The 25,000-nt window shown below is 38.4% G+C and overlaps 1 protein-coding gene across 1 annotated transcript in view; it reads left to right on the forward strand.

Moving 5' to 3' along the window:
* LOC109926839 (chromodomain-helicase-DNA-binding protein 1) overlaps positions 1–25,000 on the forward strand; it is a 249,488-nt gene that overhangs the window by 105,302 nt on the left and 119,186 nt on the right. Inside the window, exons 3-13 of the mRNA XM_048593706.1 lie at positions 2,828–3,044; positions 5,819–5,908; positions 8,133–8,323; positions 9,603–9,791; positions 10,329–10,491; positions 12,251–12,403; positions 14,590–14,661; positions 17,344–17,493; positions 17,806–17,954; positions 21,847–21,943; positions 23,298–23,393. Coding sequence (XP_048449663.1) covers positions 2,828–3,044; positions 5,819–5,908; positions 8,133–8,323; positions 9,603–9,791; positions 10,329–10,491; positions 12,251–12,403; positions 14,590–14,661; positions 17,344–17,493; positions 17,806–17,954; positions 21,847–21,943; positions 23,298–23,393 — 1,567 coding nt within the window. The remainder of the gene's footprint in view (positions 1–2,827; positions 3,045–5,818; positions 5,909–8,132; positions 8,324–9,602; positions 9,792–10,328; positions 10,492–12,250; positions 12,404–14,589; positions 14,662–17,343; positions 17,494–17,805; positions 17,955–21,846; positions 21,944–23,297; positions 23,394–25,000) is intronic.

Here is a 25,000-nt window from a genome sequence, read left to right on the forward strand (position 1 = left end):
TGCTCAATTGGTTTACACAATCTTTTTGCAGGTTGAAGTCACCCATGATAACTATGTTGCCCGTGCTGCATGCTTCTCCCATCTGCTAGTTTATACCTTGTCCCATGCTATCATCACTATTTGGTCGCCTATATAACTCCAACCAATGTCTGCTGTCCTTTGCTGTTTCTTAGCTCCACCCGAACAGATTTCAGACATTGTTCTTCCGATCTGTGATCTTACCTTACTAGTATGTTGATTCCCATCTTGTATTATCAGCACAACTCCACTTCCTTTTCCATCTTGCGTTCCCTTCCTAAATGTCAAATATTTTTGAATATTCAGTGCCCAGTCCTGGTCACCATGCAGTCATGTTTCTGCAATGCCAATTATATTGTAACCATTTACCTCTAAACGTGCATTTAGATTTGGCAATCTTGTGAATGTTGTGTGCATCAGCATTTTTTTGCCCTTAATTTTGACTTTACATCATTCCACATTGGAGGCATGCACTGTCCTTGGCTTTGTTTCTTTGCTGTTCTACTTCCCTTACAGCTTGTCTACTTCCTGTTACTAGCTTAATTCCCTCTCAATTTGAGTTACCTCTCAGGTTCCTATCACCCTGATAAACTAGTTTAAAATGACCCCAATAATTTTAGCGAATCTCCCTGAGGAATATCAGTCGCAGTCTTGTTAACATGTAATCTGTCACCTTGTACAGGTCCTACTTCCCCCAGTTCCAGTTCAAATGCCTCAGAAATCTGATACTCTCACTCCTACACCAGTTATCCAGCCATGTGTTCAGTTAATTCTCCTGTTTTTATCCTCAATAGCATGTTATACTGGGAGTAATCCTGAAATCGTTCTTGAGGTACTGCTTTTTAATGTCCTTCCTAATTTCCGTAAATAAATTTTCAGGACCTTATCCATCTTCTTGCTTATGTCATTAATACTACTGTGGACCGCGACTGGTTTATTTCCGTCCTCCAGAAGGATGTCCTACAACTCCTCGTTAACATCTTTGAGCCTGGCATTAGGCAAGCAGCATACCACCTTGGAGTCAAACTTGTTTAGCTCTTCCATTCTTCATTCACCTCCCATGTGCAGCTGAATCATCCATGGTGCCAAGGTCATTGGCTCTGACTGCACTCAGCTGAGAAATCATCACCTCACAAGTTCAAAATAGAATACCGATTAGCAAGCAAGAAAGACTCAGGGGACTGCTGCGTTACCCATTTGTTTTTATTTGTAGACAGCCTAATAGTCACCTATTTCCTTTCTGCCTGTTTAATTCCAGTCATTGTGGTTATCTCGCTAAACATGTTTATCCACGAAGTCCTCTAACTTGCAGATGCACAAAAATGAGCTGATGCTCAAGCTCCAAACCTGGAGCCTGAGTTTGTGCAGTGGCTGATATACTTCCTGCAGATGTTTGTGTCTGGGATACTTATTAAATCTGTGACTTCACACATGCTGCACATTTGGCCCTTCTGACTTGCCATCCCATAATTCTAAAAACTATTTGTTACCCTGAGAATAACTACAAACTTGCTAAGATAACTTAAGTATTTTTTTCTCAGAAAACAAGAGAAAAAGATGAGAGACTTAAACATAAACTAAATACCTAACTTTCTCTTTAAATACTGGAGATACTGACCAATCCTACTCACCAACAGCCTTCCCTGCATTGATTGACATCAAGCTGCCATTGTTCTCAGTGCAAGTAGGCTTCTTGATCTGTGTCTTATTTCCTGTCTGGATCACCTCTCATTTTGGAGACTTTATTTCTTGCCATAAACCCCAATTAAAACACTCTTTACGCTTCTGCTCTAAATTCCCACTTGGGTTTAAATTCCCAGGTACTCATTCTATCGTCTCATTCTGGTGAAGTCTCTCTTGCTCTGACTACGTGGCGTACTCTGTGTTTTTTGAACAACCCCTTATATAGCACGTCCTGATGAATCACCATAGTGTGGAGCTGGAGGAACACAGCAGACCAGGCAGCACCAGAGGAACAGGAAATTTGAAGAAGGATCCTGACCCAAAATGTCAACTTTCCTGCTCCTCTGATGCTGCCTGGCCTGCTGTGTTCCTCCAGCTCCACACTGTGTTATCTCTGACTCCAGCATTGGCAGTTCTTACTATCTGTGATGAATCATCATGTTTTCTTAACTTCCTGATACAGTAATTAACACTGAATTCAGGCAAGGAATCGACTGTCACATAGCTGTGTGCTTACCGTAACTTACTTAAGGATATTGTTCCAGACCTGATTCAGACTTTTACTTTTGCCCATCTCCTGAAGAAAGGAAATTGCCAAGTGAATAATTAACAATCTCACTTGCAGGATAATCACAGCAAGAGGTGGTCTGACCCTAAGTTGGAAACAATTCTTATATCTTGCCACTTAGATCTGGTATTGCGCATGATAATTCAGTGATTGTAGCCACTTATTTACTTGGCTTGGTTCTCTGCATATCTCTTTTTTTTTTCCCCCCCTGTTCTGTATCTTTTTGTCACCTCTACCCCTTCTTCGTTTCTTTCATTTCAGGGTGCAGGCAAATAGAATGTATGGAATAAGGAAACAACTCCTTTCCATGTTCCCATTACTCGTATTTTGCCCAACTTCTGCATTCCATTATATCATATTCTCACTAAAGCTATTCATCATATTAATATCCTTTCTTATCACTACCCTTTTTAAAATACTTAAGCTAAAATGAAACAAGATGAGTGTTATTGTTTAAATAGCTTTCCTTGCATTCATTTTTTGACAGCTTAGAAAGATGTAAATGAGCTTTTAAAATATGCTAATTTGCAACAATCGTTTACTGCTTTTTTTTCATAGGAACAATAGTGTTATCCTTGCTGATGAAATGGGTCTTGGGAAAACCATTCAAACCATCTCCTTTCTCAGCTATGTGTTCCACGAGCACCAGCTGTATGGTCCATTCCTATTAGTAGTTCCGCTGTCAACACTCACTTCCTGGCAACGAGAAATTGAGATGTGGGCACCTGAAATGAACGTCGTAGTTTACTTGGGGGACATCAGTAGCCGTAATATGGTAACTTGTTATTTGATGTTATGTGTTGCCACATCTAGCAGAGAGATTATTTTTTATTTTAAAGGAATGCAAGTCAACTTTAACTGTATATTCAGAAACTATAGTCAGTTTAAAATGATGCATTGTCTGAGCTATTTTTTTGTGCCATTAAGTGAGAAATCCACTTAATGTAAACTTGAAAGCCAAATCAATATCAGGTGCAACATATCTTGTGGCTGTAATTTCTTTCAGCAAAAAAGTCTTTATTTAAATATCCCAAAATGCCAGATTTGGGGAAGTTCCTTTGGCCCTCACCCTGCATTAACTGACTTTTGCTTGAAAGAAGTCCATTACTTGCCTGAATCCTGTCTGCCTCCTGAGTCTTTGTTCCTGATCAGGCGTTCACGCTCCCACAAGCAGTATCCAGCAGAATTTGACACAAGTCACATAAGACGGTGTCAGACTGGAAGTTCTAAGTAGGGATTTAGGGAGGAAGGAGCTGCTCAAACATTCAAGGATGAAATTTTAGAGCTTTACTGCCTTGGTAGCTGAAGGCATAACTACTGAAATTGGATTGATTGCCAGGGGAATGAATAGGAGGCCAGAAATATAAGCAGACATCTTGGAGGATTGCAGTTTGGAGGAGACTAGGGAAGGATTTGAAAACAAGGATAAAAATTTTAAAACTGAGCTGATGCATGTCGATAAGAACAGAAGTAACGGTAAATAAATTTGGTGAAAGTTAGCATCCAGGCAGGAGAAAGTTGGATGCCGTCAAGTTTGTAGAGAGTAGAATGTGACCGGCTGACCAGAGGTGCTTTGGAATAGTCAAGTCTAGAAGTAACAAAGATGTGGATTGTGGGTTTCAAAAACAGATGTGCTGAGCCAGGACAGATTTGTGCACTGTTATAGCAGTGGAAAATGCAGTCGTAGTGATGGCATAGATATGTGATCAGAAGCTTACCTCAGGGTCAAACACTTGAACCGTCTCTTGCAGCCTAAGAGAGCTGTGTGGAGTCAGTGACAAAGGAAAACAATTTGTAGTGAGAATCAAAGATAATAGCTTCTGTCCAATGTTTAGTCGGAGGAAGTTTCTGCTTATCCAATATGGTGCATTGACTATACACTCTTGACAATTTAGAAGCAGTAAAGAGTTGCTGGGTGGTGTCAATGCATTGTGAAAGCTGACAGATTTTGAATGGTGACATTAAGAGGCAGCAGATAAATGAGAAATAGGTGAAGTCCAGCTATTAATCCTTGCTGTCACTGCAAGTGACAGATGGTGCAGGAGTGGGAAGAGAAATCTTTGCAAATGATCTTTTGATAATGACTGGAACTAGATGAGTGTGCTGTCAAGGAGTTGGAAGACTTTGGAGGAGGCTGTTGTAGGTCGTGGTGCAAAATGCTTTTGTTGCAAAAGATGAAGAAGGATAGTTTACCTTCACCACAAGCAAGAGAATGTCACTTTGATCCTGAGAAGAATTGCCTAGGTATTGCAGCACGAATAATATTCTGGCTGGAGGAATTCAAGGAAACATGGAAAAATGGAAGCAAAAGTAGAAATTGCTGGAGAGATTCAGCAGGTGTGGCAGTACATATAGAGAGAAAGCAGAGTCAATGTTTCGAGTCCAGTGGTCCTTCTGGTTTGGGAAGCGACCGTGTATCCAAGGAATTTGGAGATGAAAAGATAGTTAGCAATGTGTGGGTAGTCTACAATGACAGAGGGATCAAAATTTGATTATTTTTGTGGAGACAGGTGACAAAAGCAAATGGAAAGGAGAAGTGTAAGGGAAGTTAGGTGGTCACCAGTTAAATGGGAATAGAGTGAGGAAGCAGGATTTGGCAGGGTGAGCTCTGAGCGACACAGAGAGACAGCAGAAAACTTGAAGGATGAGAATTCAAGGTTACAAGAAAGGTACCTTGAAAGAAATTTGGGTCAGGTGGGCTATGATAGGATGGCAGGAAAGGAGCAGAGGCAGAGGCAGATAATCTCATGGTCTCGGGGATAAAGAAATTTGTGAATTTGTCTCAATTGTTGGAGGGAAGGTGGGAGCAGCAGGTGTGCAATTAAAGCAGATGATCCGTAGTAGGGAAAAGAAACCAGAAATTGTAGCTTTTAGCAGAAGACAGCAGAATCCAATAATGTTTTATGCTAGAACAAGTGCAGAATTGCTAAATCTGTGTTTTTGTGTGCTAAAGGCAGTTACTTTACTTCAGTAAAAAAAAAACTACGCAGTCATTTCCATGTTTGAACAGAGAAAAATCTTGGTCTGGAAATGAATGTCAACACCTCACACACACCAGTAGTCACCTGATAGATGCAAAATCTCAGGGCTGATAAAGGGGCAAAGTTTCTGCCACCCCTCCGATTGAAACCAGTTAAATTGATTTCAGTGAACATTGGTTCTTAACTTAAATAAAAACTTAATTAAAGTGCTATAGAAACTCAGCAGGTGGAGAAGAAACAGCATTAACGCTTTGAGTCTAATATGGCTCTTCTTCAGAATTACACTGAATTAAGTTTATGTAGGTAATTTAATTGTAATCATGTGTTCTCTGCCCCAAAGGAAAAACAGCCCAACTCCATTTGAAAGAATTAGGAGTGAACAGACTGGAAGCTGGTAACACATCCCAGAAGCTCATTACTATTTGAGAAATTAACAGCCTATTTTGGCCTGTGTTTACTCTCAAGTATTTTAAATGCGTGCTCCTTAATCCTTGTCAGTGGACAATGATTGATCAGTAAACATGCAGACTTAAGTTTTTTGATTGTCATAAATTTGCTTTCCTGCCAGATAAGAACATATGAATGGATGCATCCTCAGACAAAGCGGTTGAAATTCAATATATTGTTAACAACATACGAAATTTTGCTGAAGGACAAGGTGAGTATGTAACCACCTCTAGCTTTTTTATTCCAAGTTGTAATTGTCACAAATATTTTCAGTGTAAGTGTCCACTATACACAACCAACTGTGATGTATTTAGTGAGGATGCTACGCTGTAAATGTATCCCTTGCATTTGTGGAAAGTTTCTCATAATTTATATGATCACCTGATGAAATCAATACATATAATTATACTAACAATCAAAAAATCTCAAAGATGATGTTGGGTTCAGAAATTCAGAATATTCAGTAGTTCTGGTAGCATCTGTGGAGAGAGAGACAGTTCAAAATTTCAGGATGATGACCAGAATTGCTTTCTGATGTGGAAAATACTGCATTACCATTTGTGTATTGTCAGCACATGTTTTAAATTTTAGATTTCTAGTATTTGCAGTATTTTGCTCTTATGTATTTTAATGCTATTTTCACCAATGGAACATGGTCCTGAATGTAGGGAGTACTATTTATTTTCAACATCAGTTTGTGCTGACAAGTAGCAAGTAACATTCACACCATGAAAGTACCAGGCAATGACCATCTCCGGCAAAAGGGAATTTAACCTTTGTCTTTGACATTCAGTGACATTGCCACTGCTGAATCCTCAGGAAACAACTGATACAAATACTATGGTCATAAGAATAGGGGAAGTGATGGCCTAGTGGTATTATCGTGGGACTGTTAATCCAGACATCCTGGTAACGTTCTGGGGATGCGAGTTCAAATCCCCTCATGGCAGACAGTGGAATTTGAATTCAACAAAAATCTGAAATTAAGATAATGACAGCCATAAAATCATTATTGATTGTCAGAAAAGCCCATCTGGCTCGCTAATGTCCTTTGGGAAAAGAAACTGCCGGCCTATATGTGATGTGGTTAATAAATACTGGGCTGGCCTGTGACACCCAGATCCTGTGAATGAATATGTTTAAAAACCAAAGGTTAGAGGCAGGGAATTCTGAGGCATATAGCCTCCTGATTCCTTAGAGTCTGTCCACTATCTAAAAAGTGCCTGTCAGGAGTGTGATGGAACATCCGTCACATGCCTGAATGGATGCAGCTCCAACAATATTCGAGAAGCCTGATATCATCCAGGACAAAGCAGTCCATTTGCCTTACATCTCATCTATAACTTGCAACATTCACCCCCTAAATTATCAGTAGTGGTAGCGTATACCACCTATAACATGCACTGCAAAAACTCACTAAGGCTCTTTCGGTAGCACCTAGCAAACCTGTACTCTTCACTGTTTGGAAAGGCAGGGCAGCAGATGCATGGGAACATCACGACATGTAAGTTCCTCTCCAAGCCACCACCATCCTGACTTGGAGCTATATTAACATTCTTTCAGTGTTGCTGGATCAAAATCTTGAAACTCCATTCCTAATAGCACTGTGGGTGTACCTACTACACATTGACTGCAATTGTTCAAGCAGGTAGCTCGCCATTATGTTTTCAAGGGTAGTTTGGGATTGATATTTATGTGCCAGAAATAAATGAAAGAGAGCATACTAGAGACAAGACTGCTCACTAACAAATGTAGTTTAATTCATAGATTAGATAGTTGCAATGGAAAAACAGGAAGTCATGTGTTAGTAAAGAATATTTCTCAGACAGTCCAAATGCAACACATTACTTGGGCAAGATGAACAAACGTTCATCTTGAAGCCATCTAATTTTGGGTATTTAAGTGTTCGTTATACTTCACTGGGGAAGCATGCTGGACCCTGCTATTCCTGGAGTATGCATGCCATGTAAGGTCAAGAGCAGGCAGCATTGTGAGAGCACTTTAAAATTGCTGTTGATCATTGCCTGTGATGAGTCTCAATCTACTAGTTAAAACTCTGACCCCCATATTTACTTCCCTCTGTGTACAGACAAACAATGGGAAAAATTGAGTATTATGTCTAAAGGAAAAACTGGGAAGGCAGTTCCTTGGTCCCATTGTGATGATTCTTGTGCTGATCAGACACAATCATTTATGATTTGGATGAGTAGTCAGTGATTGCCACCCTTTTCAATTATATCGTAACATAAGTTGGTGGATTCTATAGTTCTTCAGTTTTAATGATGCATTATTACCCCACTAAATAAAAACATCTGCACCTTAACTATTGTAAAATCCATCCCCAGGTTTTCCAGACAAAAGTTCAAAATGTGAAACCTGTAATTAATGTGGATTGAAAATACTAATAAATATTTTGGTTTGTTATTTTGTTTCAGTCATTCCTCGGAGGTGTAAACTGGGCTTTCATTGGAGTAGATGAAGCCCATCGTCTGAAGAATGATGACTCTCTCCTGTATAAAACCATGATCGACTTCAAGTCAAATCACAGGCTGCTCATAACCGGAACTCCACTCCAAAACTCACTCAAAGAACTCTGGTCCCTCCTTCACTTCATCATGCCAGAAAAGTAAGTCTGAAGAAGAATTCTGAATTTGGTAATATAGGTGCTAAGTTAGGGATCAAATTGTCTTACGGTGGGAAGGTTTTATTTTCTTTGGAAACATATCTTAACTCAGTGTCCAGGCCAATATTATGTTAGCCACTGTCATGAAAACAGTTTTCTGACCATTATGACATTGCTGTTTTGTAGGATGTTATTGAATGCAAATTAGCAGCTGCTTGTCCTACATCATACCAGTGAAACATGCTTCATTGGCTATAATACAGTTTGAGGCATCATGTAAACATAGGGCCTTCCTTTCATTATTTTTTTAAAAATTGTAGCTTCAAGTCAGCTTCTTAGTCTTCCATCTCAAATTCTTTACTATTTCTGTCGTCTTATGTTCTGATTGTACTTTGGCCCATTTGGGGTTTTGTCTATCCAATTGGCTCAGTGACAACAAAGGTAAATTTAGTTTCATTATTAGTTTAATTATTTTTCCCTTTACAGTTAATATAAAACATTGATCTTTTATATATTTGCCAGACAGTTTTTTTTAATTGTATGGGACGTCGAAAGATGTGCGGGCTAGGTGGATTAGTCATGGGAAATGCAGGGATAGAGTGCAAAGGGAGGGTGGGGTGCTGTTCAGAGGGTCATTGTGAACTCGATGGGGGTGAAACACCTAGTCCACACTGTGGGGGATTCTGTGATGTGTACAAGACTGTTTTACTTGTGTTTTCAGTAAATGCACAGCCTGACACCAGAATTTTAAAAAGTTACATAGTTTATGCTAACCTTTGGTGGCTCATTCTTGACAGATGCAACTTCTGCAGTCTCTGTATGAAAACAATAGTCCAGTATTTCACAAAATTATAGCCATGGAATAAAAGAGCTCATCACTTGTGAGGCAGAGGCTGCTTTGAACCTAGTGGTCTTGTCTACACAGTGCGATCATCATTGAAGTTAACAATTTAACCCAGTAATTTTCAACACCAAGTTCTACGCTCTTGATTATTCAATTGCTGCAATTTCTACCTCCTGAAGTGAACCGTTACAGCTGGATTTTGTTTCAGATGTGTGTTCATAAATGGCCTATGAATTATTGTGATTATATTTCTTAATTTTGACATATTTTACCTTGTTGCAAGAATTAATTTTTAACAAAGGTGTCACAATTAATTTTCAGGTGCAAAATGGCTAATTGAAAAGCGTGTTTTGGTCAGTTGAATCTTTGCAGTTTTATTTGTCAATAGCTGACCTATGCTACTAAATAAAAGTGTTATTTCTGTTTGTGGGGAAAAAGATTTTCTTCCTGGGAAGTGTTTGAAGAGGAACATGGTAAAGGAAGAGAAGTTGGATACACAAGCCTTCATCGGGAACTGGAGCCATTCTTGCTGCGAAGAGTGAAAAAGGACGTTGAGAAGTCTCTACCTGCTAAAGTTGAACAAATCTTGCGAGTGGAGATGAGTGCAGTCCAAAAGCAATACTATAAGTAAGCAACACCCAAGAAGAATAAATACTTTCAGACTTTTTATTAATAAAAGTAGTACACGCGAAGCAATTTGAATTAGCCAAAATAGGCAATTGAACATTATTTGTATACAATCTCTGAAAATGAGATGCTAAATTAAATGCAAAGGATGTAATGAGACTTTTAGAGCATTGCCCATGTTTTGTATTCTGCGTAAAGACGTGAAGTCTATTAATATCTTCCCTTTATGAACATTGACAGATTTGCAAAACAGAGGACAAAAGCATGCAAGCTAAGTTCCTATAGAGGTGTATAATAGCACTCCTAAAATCAGGAGTTTTATAAATTTGATAAATGGTTACCTATGGAACTCATTGAAATCAGATACCTGTGTGATAAGTATTGGTGTTATGTTTAGAACCATTTTAAGTTAAAGAATCTTCTTTAAAATAAGCCCTGATACCTAATTAATGGTTCAGTTAGTTGACAGTCATTACTGTTAATTCATATTATAATGTTGGTACTAATTGCTGATATTTTTATCTTACAATGCAACAGATGGATTTTAACCAGGAATTACAAAGCCCTGAGCAAAGGGTGTAAAGGCAGCACTTCTGGCTTTCTCAATATCATGATGGAACTTAAAAAATGTTGTAACCATTGCTACCTCATAAAACTTCCAGAAGATAATAATTTCTATAACAGACAGGAGGCCTTACAGGTATGATTTCACAGAACACACGTGAGGTAACCATGCATGTGCCCCTTAGTGATCTGTTTGTGATGTGGATTAGATTAATACCAGACGTGTGGATAATTTTTTAATCTAAGTATTTTAAGACTTGACTATTAAACAATTGTGTTGATTTGTTTTTGTTTTACTGGGTCAAAAGAACTGAGTTGATGCCCAAAATACCTATTCAGATGAATTTGGAACAAGTTTCATGTTGCAAAATCTGATACTTGGAAAGAATAACAACATAGTCAAAGGTTAAATATAAGAAATTATTTTTCTAAGTGATGGAAGCTATATATTAATAGGATGTGGGCACGGTTGGCAAATGTAGCGTTCATTGCATCTCTCGTTACACTGAGAAGTGGGCTGCTTTACCAAGCCATTATTTGCGAATCACTTTTATGCGATTGAGTGGTTTACTAGGTCACTTCAGGAAGTACATTGGTATGGGATTTCAGACACACACAGACTAAAATGTTAAGAGCAGGTTTCTGTCCCTGAGGGGTGTGAGTGAGCCATTAAGATTTTGTTTAAATGCAATTTGGCAATTCCATGGCCACTTTCATTTTTTAAAGATCGTTTTTTGTTTCACAACTTTTAAGGGAGGCAGTAGTATAGTCGTAATGTCACCAAAAGAATAATCCAGCAGCCTAGGGTAATGCTCTGGAGAATAAAACAGCAATTGCTGGAGCAAACTCAGCAAGTCCAACAACATCTGTGGAGAGAAAGCAGAGTTAACCTTTTAAGTTCAGTGACTCTTGTTTAGAACCTGGTTCTGAAGAAGGGTCTCTGGACTCTGCTTTCTCTCCGCAGATGCTGTTGGACTTGCTGAGTTGCTCCAGCAATTTCTGTTTTTGCTTTATATCTCAGCGTCTGCAATTCTTTGTTTTGTTTTAATGCTCTGGCAACTTGGGTTAAAATCCTACCTTGAAAGTTGATGGAATTTAAATTAGATTTATAAATCTGGAATTAGAAAAGCTAGTCTCAGTAATGGTGACCATGGTACCCTGGTCGATTGTCATTTATTAGACATTGGAACAGAAGTAGGCCATTCAGTCCATAGGGTCAGCTTCGTCATTTATTGAGATCATGGCTGATCCGATAATCCTCGACTCTACTTTCCTGCCATTTCCCTGTAATCCTAGATTCCCTTACTGATTAAATTTGCTCTTGTGCTTTGGGGAAGGAAATTGGATTACTGAGATGTACCTCTTTGATGAAACCTATAAATCATCTTCATGATTTGCTTATTGATATTCAATAGGGTTGCATGCATTGTTATAATCAGTTTCATTTCAACCCTGAACAGGAAGTATGAGTAAAAGTGTAGTGTCCATTTAGGAGTTTGAAATTAATTTAATTATAATGCAGCAGACCTTTGTGAGATTAGCCATTGTCTTTGCAGATCATTCAGTTGATTGTGAACAAAACCAGAAGCTGCTGGAAAAGCTCATTAGGCCTGGCAGCATCTGTGAAGAAAAGATCAGTTAAAGTTTCGGATCCGGTGACCCCTCCTCAAAACACTCCTGGTGAAGGGTCACCGGACCCGAAAGGTTAACTCTGATTTTTTTCTGCACGTGTGGCAGACCTAATGAGCTTTTCCAGCAACTTCTGTTTTTGTTCCTGATTTACAGCATCCGCAGTTCTTTCGGTTTTTATTCAATTGATTGTGTTTATTTGTTTACTAAAAGGCATGTAGGTCTGTTGTTTGAATTACTTCTTTCTGATTTTTTTGTTTCCCTAGCATTTGATTCGTAATAGCGGGAAGTTGATACTGTTGGACAAGCTGCTTTGTCGACTAAAGGAGCGAGGCCACAGAGTTCTTATCTTCTCCCAAATGGTTCGAATGCTGGACATTTTAGCAGAATATTTGAAATGCCGACAGTTTTGTTTCCAGGTTCGTATTCTCACTGGAGTTTGTAAACTGCTGGGAAAAGTTCACACATGAACATTGATGGCAGTGTATTTGATCTTGCATGTTATCTCCTCTTCAGACGTGGGCTTTTGTATCAACTGTAGTAGATCAAAACTAGGGAACATGTGTTGGATTGCTGTTAAGTGGCACATAGAATGAAAGGGTTTGGAAAAAATTTCCTTCAAACTAACCCATTCTGCTGGGTTCTCAGTTTTAACTAGATTGCATGTGTTGGTCAAACATTTTCCTACTGATTGAAAAATCAGTTGATGAGGTCCTGCATTCCCTTACTCTAAGGGGTTAGATGTGACATTAGTGATCTAGGTGCAAGCACCAAGGAAGTGCCAAATCCAGAAATGGATTTCCAAGGAGAGGAATTAATTTGCAAATAAAAGAAAACCTGACCTTAAATGTTGCAGAATGATTGGAAAGGAGTTTTAAAAATGCTATTATCCAAATTTCTCTCTTTATTTTTGGAGTAAGTGTTGAAAATCTCAAGCTAACTGTTTGCTGACAGTTTTTGATTCCAGCAGGTTATTAGTGGCATTGTGCATGCACCATTAAGGGTGTGCCTGAGCTTATCTGGGCTTTGAACTAAGATAACACTACACACAGGGGGGGGAAAAAAAATTAACCTTGAGTTACTCTTGCAGTGATCTAAGTATTATACTTGCATGGAAATAGTTCTGAAGTATTGTAATGTTGGAGAATACATTGGAAAGATGCAGAGCAGATTTACTGAAATTGTATCAGGGATGAAGAGCTTCAGTAATATGGAGCGACTAGCGAACTTGAGGTTGTTTCCCTTAAGAGTAGAAAAGGTAATGAGAAGTTGGATAAATTTTGAAAGTTTTGGGGAGAAATTGTTTGCACTGGCAAGAAGATTAATAACTGAAAGAAATGTATGAAGAATTAGATTATTAGAATTTATTTTTATGCAGTGTTAATGTGATCTGGAATGCACAGCTGAAATCCATTGGAAGCAGCTTCATTTATCACTCTCAAAAGAGAATTGAATAAATACTTGAAAAGGAAATATATTCCAGCCAATGGGAGAGGCCACTAAATACAGAGCAACTTCACTTGTATCACTTCATTAATCCTCAGAGCCATTCAGTCTTTATTCTGCCTAAGGATCACTCTTGTGACTGAAACACTCATTTCAAAGTGCAATTGTAATAGGTGGGTTGCATTTATTTGTAGCAAATTTGAGTTTTACGGAATTCCAATCGATTGACATCCTTGTAGTTTCATCATTTTGTTTTGCTGCAGCTTTAGATAATCAGAGTGAAGAGTTTGCGAGTTTTTTTTTCGAAGTACCAATTTTCTTTCAAGCCTTATGTTTGCTGTTTTAAATGTGTGAATTTCTTCTCGGGAACCAAGTGAATTGGAAGGGTCAGGCAATTATATGGTCTCTATTCTGACATAAGAACGAGAAAGAGATTGCCGCTTTTAATTATAAGTGCACGTTTGATCTAAAATTAGGGATTAGAAGTAAAGAGGGAATTTTTGTAGCTTGCTGCCCTCGTGGAGAATACTTAATAGGAACACTAGGCTTCTCTTTCTTTGAGCTCATGTTCTAAAGGTATGAAATGATATTCACTTGCAATCTCAAATCCAGACTCATTTGATAGCCATTGTACAAATTGGTTGTAAAATGTTATTACTGTTCATACAGTTGATCAAAAATTGCTCTGTGTAACATTGAAATAAAAACTTCCTTGAACGTGACATGGTCAATGCGAAACCAATTAGGTTTGAGAATTCAAAACAATCAAAAACAGAAATTGCTGGTAAAACTCAGGTTTGGCTGCAGCTGTGAAGAGAAAACAGAATTAATGTTTCAAGTCCTGTGACTCTTGTTCAGAAACATGCTGCCATATCTGAGTTGCTCCAACAATTTCTGATTCTCTTTGCGTCAGCTCTCCAGTATCTGCAGTTCATTTTTTACTTTACGTTTGAGAATTAGGTTGTCAATCTTTGAGCCAGTTAACCTTTTGCATCCTTCATTTATGTTCTATGCAGCAGAGTAAATTGAATGATCTACAGAGACGAATGACACTGTCCATCAACAAAAGACAAATCTGTAGGATACAGTAATTATAAGTTTTCTTTCTGTATTTTGCTGTAGTGTGCCACACAATAATGATGATTATTTTCTCTTACAGCGACTAGATGGATCTATTAAGGGCGAGTTAAGGAAGCAAGCATTGGACCATTTCAATGCAGAAGGATCAGATGTAAGCCATAACACTTTTTGTGTGTGTGTCTGCGTGAGTGAGAATACATTGTGTAAGATTGAGTAAGAAGTAAAGAGAGTTATCTCCTCTTCAGATGGCTGTGGACTTGAATCCCAGGGCAAGAGTCTGTCCATTTTGTTCAGCTGAGATTTACATTGAGATTCACTCACTACCTTATGTTGGTGAACAGAACAAAGAGAAATAGCTAGTTTAAATTTTTTGAACCTTTCATATTATGAATTGAAATGGGAAGAGTCCTGTCATCAGATCATATTTATTCAGGTTATAACTTTTTCTTGTCACTGCCATTTTTATTTTTAAAAATTGCAAGTGTTCTGATCAAGAGTTATCACTGAAATGTTACCAGTTTACCGGTTCTGAAGAAGAGTGATACCAGACTCGAACATTAACTGTTTCTTTGTCCACTGTCAGACGTGCTGAGTTTCTCCAGCATTCTAGTGTTTGTTTCAGATTTCCAGCTTCCACAGTATTTTGCTTTTAATATTGCTTTTATTACTTATGGTTGATCTATCTTTCTGTTTCAGATGCTGTTAGATCTGTTATGTAGTTCTAGCATCTTTTTTGGCTTTGTTTCAGATTTTAGTATGATAATGATGCTACTGTTAGTTGTTGAGAGATTGTCCCAGGCCTGCTTCCTCCAGTGAAGTTATTGTTTCTGACTTTTTCGAGATTCTTGTATTTGTGATACCTGATGCTGTACTTTCTCTTCGAAAAGAACTTTCAGCCGTAAGCTATAGAAAAATGCCATGAGACAATTTAACTGTACCAAAAATTTGATTAAATAGTGCAAAAGTTCAATAGTAACATATTTAATACAACAGTTTCTGCTGATGCTGCCTCAAGGGGATGATTGTTATTGTCCCTGTGTGTGAAAGTTGCAGACTACCTGTAACAGGTTTATGAGCAGTGTAGCTGATAAATTGTTCCATATATATGGGAAGCGGAGTTGACCTCACATAAGTGACAAGGCAATTAATCAACCAACCAGAAACTGCTTTCCCATAAGGGACCAGCCATCAAGAGGGATAATAGACATGCTGAAGCCACTTGAAATGTTGCCTAACAACTGCCCAGAAACTGTGTCTCAGTTTTTTTTTATTGTGTGTGTTATTTGCAACAGTTTTGAGTTGGAGAAAGCAATGAAACTTTAACAATTTATATGTTCATTTTGACACCACATACTTCCACAAAGGTCTATCTAAAGTGTTCATAGGGTAACTTCTAACAAATAGCAGGATATTGAAATATCCACTTCTAGTATAGTGACAGAACAAATATGACAAAAAAGAATTCTGTCAGTGTTGATTTGCCCATTAAGACTGTGCTAACTCTGAGAGAGCTGTCTGATTAGTTCTACTTGCTTTCCCTTTTTCCATTACCAAGTTATCTCCTTCCAGTTTTTATTCAATGCCATTCTGAAAATGGTCAAAAATCACACTACACCAGGTTATAGTCTAACAGGTTTATTTGAAACCACAAGCTTTTGGAGCGTCGCTCCTCCTTCAGGTGTCAGGATTAACACCTGAAGAAGGAGCAAAGCTCTGAAAGCTTGTGGTTTCAAATAAACCTGTTAGACTATAACCTAGTATCATGTGGTATCTGACCTTGTCCACCCTAGTCCAACACCAGCACCTCCTCATTCTGAGAATGTTTGTTTATTGAATCTGCTTCCACCACTCTCTTCAGGCAGTGCACTCAAAATCCTCATAAATTGCTTCATTAAACAAATCTCTTCTTGCCTGTAATTCTTTTCCAAATTACCTTAAATTAGTTACTTGTTATTATTGACCCTTCTTAACTGGAAAAGTCTCTCCTTATCTATTCCAACAAACCATTCATGATATTGAATACATCAACTAAATTTCTCCTTAACATTTCTACGCCTAGGACATTGCTCATTTCTCTAATCTTTCCATGTAACTGAAGTCTTTCACCCTTGGTATCATTCTGATAAATTTGCTCTGCATCTTCTCAATAAAGTGTGGTACTAGAAGTGGAGACTGTAGTGGACACCATGGCCTAACCATTGTTTGTAAATGTAAATATTCTGTTCCTTTGTGAACTAAATAAATTTACCCCAGTCATCTCAATACCCTGAAACTCCTTAACTGAGACCTTTCTAGTTGTCTTCCAAGTGATAATCTCACATGCTGTACCTATTTGATCAAACTTAATGAGTAACTCAGAATTTACTTAATATTTTGTAACCCATGAGAATCAAACACATGCATTTCGTAAACAACCTTGTAGGACCAGCTGTTGAATTGGATAATTGGTGTACCTGTAAAGTAGTCCCAGATAATTCACTTGCAAGTTGCTGTTTTCTTTTCTGATGGAATGAAAGTTCTATTCAGCAACTTCTGAGAGATGGATGGGTAGAGATTATTTGGATACATTCATAAGAGCTATTAAAGTAAACTTAATTCAGCAGAATTCAATAGATGTAGTATTTGTCAATTTGTGTGTTATTTCCACATTCAATATAAGTATTTGCTCAAATGTTGAGAGATAGAGAGAGAGAGAAAATTAAAATGTCTAGCCAACTGAAGGAAAAAAAAATGCAAGAATATCATTTTCACACTTCATTACTGGGAAAAGAGATGGTAATTGTGAGCTATTGTGAAGAATCTACTTTTGGAATTTGTCTCTTTATGACCACAGGATTTCTGCTTTCTGCTATCAACCAGAGCGGGAGGGTTAGGTATAAACCTGGCATCTGCAGACACTGTAGTTATTTTTGATTCGGACTGGAATCCGCAGAATGATTTACAGGCACAAGCAAGAGCTCACAGAATTGGTCAGAAAAAGCAGGTAATTAATTTCTTTTCAGTTGGTCAGGGTTCAGCATTTCACTTAATGTTTATTATTAACACTATAGTCAAACTTTTTAACCATGTTGAACGTGATTTTAACTTTTAATGTTTAGACTTACACTTTCACTGATTTAAAAAGGCTTACTCCTAAAGCAAAATAGTTTTATGTCTAATTACCAAAGATACACTGTGTTTAGAGACTTGAGCGATATACTGAAAGAATCTTGCTGACCAACATCCTTATGAATCTAAAAAGTTAGATTTTAAAATTCATCTGTGAGGATATAACGTACATAATTCATTTTTTCAGGTTAATATATATCGGCTAGTTACAAAGGGAACAGTGGAAGAAGAGATCATTGAAAGAGCAAAGAAAAAGATGGTGCTGGATCACCTTGTTATACAACGAATGGATACAACCGGGAAAACTGTGCTACACACTGGCTCCAATCCCACAAAGTAGGTAGCTACATTTTCCTGTGAAGTATCGTTTACGGTCCAAGAACAATTCGCTAAAAAATGTCATTTGTTATTTAGCAACTCCATTAAGTAACTTGCCTTTGATTCTCTGCTGCTTGCGTCTCTATGCATTAACAATTTACCGGAGAAAAGAAGAGATTTCCCACTTTGCCAGGTTCTTACAGCCCTATCGTAGTATGTAATATTTCTTGACTTAAGTTGCCTTTATTCTTTTCAACTTTGTTACTTGCATGTAATATTGGCTGTTACAGTTTTACCAGTATCTTAGAAAACTTGTCATTGTTTTTTTTGATTTTGGAAAATAAATACTTGAGTTTAACACAACGTGAACGTTTAAACCACACAGAAATAAGTTGCTTTTGGGCAGAAGCCAAAACCAGTATCAAATGAAAATTTAGACTTCCTATAGGGTAATATGGTAAGTTACTGAAGCGGTAATTCAGAGATTCTGTCATCATGATAACTGATGGAGTTTAATAATGGTGATCAAAAAACAATTGTCATAAAAACCCATCTGCTTTGCTAATGACATTTGGGGTAGGAAATTTGTCGTCCTTGCGTTCTCTGGGCTACTTGTGACTCTATTGTAGTATTGGAAGAGTGATCACCGCACAATCCTTCTGGAGATGATGTCCCAACTTCACATTGCTAATATCCTTCACTGTGTTGTGTGGCAATATCAACATGCTAAGGGAACAGGATTCAAACAGATCTAGCAATTTGGTGCTTGAGCATGCATGAGGCGCTGTGGGCTATCAACAGCAGCAGAATCATACTCCAACACAATCTGTAACCTCATAGCCTGACATATCCCCCATTCAGTCATTACGATCGAGCCGGGGAATCAACCCTGGTTCAGTGGAGAGTGCAGAAGGGCATGCTAGGAGCAGCACCAGGCATACCTGAAAATGAAGTCAACCTGGTAAAGTTAATTAACAGGGCTACTTGTGTGCCAGACAGCATAAGCAGCAAATGATAGAGCTAAGCAAACTCACAACCAGTGGATCAGATCTGAGCTCAGTACTGCCACAACAGGGGGTGAATGCTGATGGACAATTAAACAACTCACTGGAGGAGGAGGCTCCACAAACAGCCCCACTCTCAATAATGGAAGAGCCCAGCATATCAGTGCAAACGGTAATTCTCAATAATCTTTAGCCATAACTGCCGAGTGGATGATCCATCTTGGACTCCTCCAGTGGACCAACAGCTTCTTTCCCATGGTTATCAGACTTTTGAACAGATCCCTTATATATTAAAGCCGATCCTTCTCTGCACCTTCTCTGTATTGCTGTAACACTATATTCTACATTCTGTTCTGTTATTCTGATGTACTTATTGTAAGGTATGATTTGCCTGGATTGCACGCAAAATAATACTTTTCACTGCATTCAAGAAGAACCTGGACGAACACATGAATAGGAAGGGAATAGAAGGATATGGATCCTGTAATGAAGACATTATTAATGTGGAAGGGCAAAATGTGTCGGTACTGGCTTAGAGGGCCGAAAGGCTTGTTCCTATGCTATATTTACCTGCGTGGCAACACATGAAGAGCAATTGCCAAATTGCAGGTTACTCCAACACTGCATGTATTTTCACATACTTAACAAAGGAAGCCTAGGTTTCAAAGTCCGTTATCCTTAAAATTTAATATTCCATTTAAAGTTTCCCTTTAAAGTTTAAACAAAAGCAGAACACTGTAGAACATCTGTTAAACGAATTGCATCTAAAAACTGCTGATGACAGTGACAGTATTGTCACTAAGATCTCAGTGAGAGCTAATGGGGGGTGTAAAATCTTCACATGTACCAGCTGGACTGTGGTAAACATCTAACCATTGTAAAAGTCTGGTCTCATGAAAGCACATAAAATTACAGTCAAGGAGGTGCAGGTGGGAGCAATTTTATGACTTAACAGTATCATACAAATGTAAAATGCATTGCGAACTGATGCCTGAAACTGTGCAGGGCTGTTACAGTACATCATTTTAAAAAAAAGAAGTGATTTTAACACACTTGGTTCTACAAAGCTTCCCTGTCACTGTAGCACAGATAGTAAAATGACTTCTGACCAAACATCAATTAACTTACATCGAGATAATTCAGTACAATTCTGCAATATTATACTTCATTGGGAATATATTACAGATCACTATAAGCATAATATTAATATGAGCATCATGTTTATGGTAGTGGACTGATAATTGAGACGTGAATTATCACAACTGTTGGGGACTTTAAATTCAATTAATTATATAAATTAGAATAGAACAGCTTCGTATCAGCAATTGTGGCCACATGCTGCCAGGTTGTCATAAGACCCAGCTATTCACTAATACATTTTAGAGAAGGAAACCAGTTATTACGCTGTCTGACTCGTAGATGCTTATATGCCGACACGAATGTGTTTAGCTCTAACTCTGCTCCATTGCTGGTCAGTGCTAGAATCCTCCTGGAATTACTGCTGTCCTGTGGCCTATCAGCCACATCAGCATGAGAGGAGGTCACTTTGTCACTTTCTCACAACTGATGAGCAGCACCAAGAACCTCGTTTGAAGCTTCCTCTCGTTCAGCAACATTGAGATGAAGCCATACCCCGTGTGAGGTGTTGACAGTTGTGACCCCTCTGCTGACTTTGCTGCTGTTTTGGGCTGAAAGTAGATCAGTATCAGCAATTCTTGAAATTGGAAAATGTTCCAATGGAAAACAATATATATTCAATTGAAAGAGTGTCAAAGTGGCAGATCGAATATGGACAAGCTTGCTAATTACTACTGCCGTCTCTCAGCTGATGTATCAGTCCTTTTCCATATTGGATACCATTTGGAAGAAACAGAGTATCAAGGGCACAAGATGTACTCTGGATGGAGACTTCAATGTGCACTACTAACCAGGGTGGCCAAGGCTGATGAGTATATTGGTGGTAGCTGGGAAGAGAATAAACAATGGGGCAAACCTATTTGATTTCATCCTTGCTAATTTACCTGTCACGAATGTATCTGACTGTGACAGCATTAGTAGGAGTACTTTACATGGTGGATGCACAAAAATTCTTCTTCCTCCCTGTCTCCTAAATTTCTTGCTTAATCATTAAACCTTTGCCCCAAGTTCTTGCACTGTCAGGTATCAGAAGCAGCATTTCTTTGCCAACCTAACCTGAATCTGTCATAACCTTGTACACACCTATTAAATCTCTGCCCCATCTTTGTTCTAAGGGGAACAGCCCTGTTAATTGGCACCGATTCCACCATCCTCCACCACTAGCACACAGTGACAAGCAGTGTGTACCCCTTGCAAGATGTGCTGCATTAACTTGCCAAAGCCCCTTAGAATCATAGAGGAGGCACTAGCCCTTAGATATAGAATCCCTACAATTTGGCCCACCTGGGACATCTGATACCCAGAAGGATAAGGGCAGCATTGCATGGGAATGCCAGTACCCGCAAGTATCCCTCCAAGTTACACACGACCCTGACTGGAAACTGTGTTACCCTTTTTTCATTCACCTGGTCAAAATCCTGGAATTTTTTTCCCAACACCAGATTAGTTGTAGCAGTTCAAGAAGACAGCTCACCATTTCCGTTTCAAGGGCAGTTGAAAAAAGAATGCTGGTCTTGTCATCAATTCCAAAGAACAAATATGAAAAAAAGACTCCACTGTAAATAGCTAATCAGAAATTTGAATCCACTTTCATCTTCATAAACGCAGCAGAAAAATTACAGGAATTCTTACCAGAATGGGACTTAACTGTGGAAATAATGTTGCAGACTGTGTGCCAGGATTTCAGTTCATTTCCAAATCTAGAGTGCTTGTTAGGATTGTGGTCAAGAACCCACAATTTTATTTGGTTTTATCTCTTCTAATTTCAGTTCTACACCTTTTAATAAAGAAGAGCTGGCAGCTATCCTGAAGTTTGGAGCTGAGGAACTTTTTAAAGAGCCAGAAGGAGAGGAACAAGAACCACAGGTAGCTAAACAACAAGGGTTTACCTTTTGTACACTTATAATACTTACCTGAAATTAAATGTTTTTAAACAAATTGCTGGAAATGCTTCTCCCTTCTGTCTGATATGTTCACTATTTTTTATTACAGTGCATTGCAAGTTTCAAATCTATCTAAGTTAATCTATTCAGGTCGTGTACTAATTTTGTCAACATGGGCTTAGATTTCTTAAGGTCAGAAGTTTGTGTTTCGTAATGTTTCACTTATCCCTCAGCATTGAATACGACTTCCAAAATATCATGGCTTAGATTTTGCCGTAATAATGATGATTTAACTGGTAGCTTTGATTGGTTCTTCCTACTTGTGAATGTCTATGTTGCACTCTTACAGAGTCACTTTCAAGCAGTTATTATGGCCCACATTTTCTGATATGGAGAGGTGCCTCCAACTCGAACTTAGTTGCTGATGCACCACAGGATGCTGAAGTCCTGACCTGCATGCTTCCACAGTTCTTATACGGAAGTTTACAGTTCTAATTGTTGGCTTTATCCTCCTGGATTGTTTTGTGATTCCAATGACAGTGGGATCAGGTGACCACAAACATGGAGGATTGGACTGGGTGCACTTTATCTATCCTGGTTTTACATTGGTTTGCTTGTGAGCTTTCATAACAGGCAGAAAAACAACAAAACTGGCAGGTAAATCAGCTGGAGTGCCAACCCACAGCAATATTCAGCTCCTGTACTGGTAGTGCAAGAATTCCATCCTGCACCACAGACAGAGCTCATCCTCTCCTACACCCCAGACATGTTTACTCTTTCTCCTGACTTATCTTCCAGAAACCCTGAGTGGCATCTGTTTCTCCATTCTATCTTCTTTGCCCCTCTTTCTCCACATCCAGTACATACAACTGAGAGCAGTAGGCCAGGCAAAACATCCCACCTGATTACAATTCAAAAAGTGATGTCAAAATGGAGGAAAATGTAAGTCTGTACATTTCAAACTAAGAATCAACTTTTGGAGAGTTAAGTTGCACAAAAATGAGTTATTTTAGATTTTACAAGACAAAGCCTTGATTTCTCTTCAATTTAAAACATCCTTCTGAGGAAGGGTCACTGAACCCGAAACGTTATGATTTCTCTCCACAAATGCTGCCAGACCTCCAGAGCCTTTCCACCAATTTCAGTTTTTGTTTAAAACATTTTTATGCTATTTTTGCTTAACTTTTGTTCCTTAAGATTACTTCTAAAGGCACAAAAGGAAAACAAGTCTGAAATGTTTTAACACAACTTACAAGCACACTGTAAAAACATTGGAAATCAGTTGAGCATGATATTGACAATGCAGTTAAATTTAAAAAGCTAAATTGTTTTTGTAGGAAATGGATATTGATGAAATTCTTTGCCGTGCTGAAACTCGTGAAAATGAACCTGGGCCTACCACTGTTGGTGAAGAGTTGCTATCCCAATTCAAGGTACTGGAAACTACATGGTGTTGCATTCACTGGGATCTGCTAACCTGCATACAGTACTTGGAGATTTAACAGGAACTTGTGCTGCCAGGCTATAGGTAACTCATTAATTAGACCAATGGCATCACCAAAATAAAAGTAAAGCAAGAATTGCTGTTGTTTCAGTTTGAAGACCAGGTCAGTCAGCGTTATCTGACACCTTGGGCAGCTACACTGCTGGTTCTAAAAGTAGGATTTAGAGCAGTCAAATTTTTGATATGTTTCAGAATAGACCTTGAAATTCCAAGAGTATGTAAGAAGTAAATTATGTTTTAAGCAAAGCTTTATTAAAATTGAAGAAGAGTTGTCACGAATTTCATAATGAGAGGAATGGGAGAAGGTTTTGGGATTTTGCCAGTTTTCAGCTTGTGTGACTAATCAAAAATGCACTGTAATTTTCTCAGCATTAACATATACTCTGTCTTTGGCAATCAGTCTTTTTAATGATTGCAACAGCTTGCATGGATTAAATGTCCTAATGCTAAAATCCAGATCGCCACAACAATGTTCTGTCAGCAGACTAAGAGAAGAACTTTTCTCCCCCCAGGAATAACCATGATGTCCTTTATATAAAAGGCCCAGTTTTTGAATAGCAATGCTTGAGATACTGTACCTGTATAGTATTGATATTGCTGTCTCAAAGGCACACATATAAAAATATTGTTACTTCCATTCTAAGCATTGAGATCCTCAATATTCATGATTTATTTTTTAAATGCAGTACATTACATGTAAGATTAACTGTTAGCCATTCACAAACTTACCATCGGCCATTTAGGCCCTTGGCACAGTCAGAAGCTCTGTATACTACTCCAATTGATCTCATTCTCGTTATCCTTCTACTAACACCTTTTATTTCATGTTATCCAACTATTTAGAAACAGTAAGGTTCACCAGATAACTGCACATATGGGAATTAAGCATGTCATGGCTTCAACTACAATAGTAAATCTGTAATTTAAAGGGTATGGAAGGTTAGTTGAATGTTTGTTTTTTTTTGAAGATTCAGAAATACGATTAAAATGGACCATCTCAGGTACCCTGAATTCAGGAAAAGTTGCCTGTGGTATTCTCCTTTATTCTTTCAAGGGATGTGAGCATCTCTAACAAAGCCATCGTTTGTTGTCCATTCCTAATTGCTGTTCAATTGGGTAGCTTGCTTCACCATTTCCAAAGACAGTTATCAGTCAGCAACATATCTGTGGGTCTGGAAATGCCTGTAGGCCAGATCGGGTAAGGGTGGCAGATTTCCTTCTTGCTTTCTGGGTAATTGTGCCTGATTGTTGGTGACCTGAATCAGACAGCATGCTGTATCCAAAAGCTTAATACTCAATATGTAAAAGTTGCAGCAAGAAAACAGTGTGCAACAGTTCAAAATGTATATTTGTAGTGTAGGCAATTAAACCACCTACCTGTTCCAATCTCCTATTTATATAATGAAAGGAAGCTGAGTAGCTCTGGATCTGAGATCAGCTTACACCCAAAAGTCACAGAAGAACTAGATGTCAGTTTAGCGGTAAGTTTGCCAGTGCTGAAGGAGGTTTGAACTTCAGATATGCCCCTTGTTACAT

Source organism: Rhincodon typus, chromosome 3 (genome assembly GCF_021869965.1).
Source record: "Rhincodon typus isolate 14 chromosome 3, sRhiTyp1.1, whole genome shotgun sequence".
NCBI lineage: Eukaryota > Metazoa > Chordata > Chondrichthyes > Orectolobiformes > Rhincodontidae > Rhincodon > Rhincodon typus.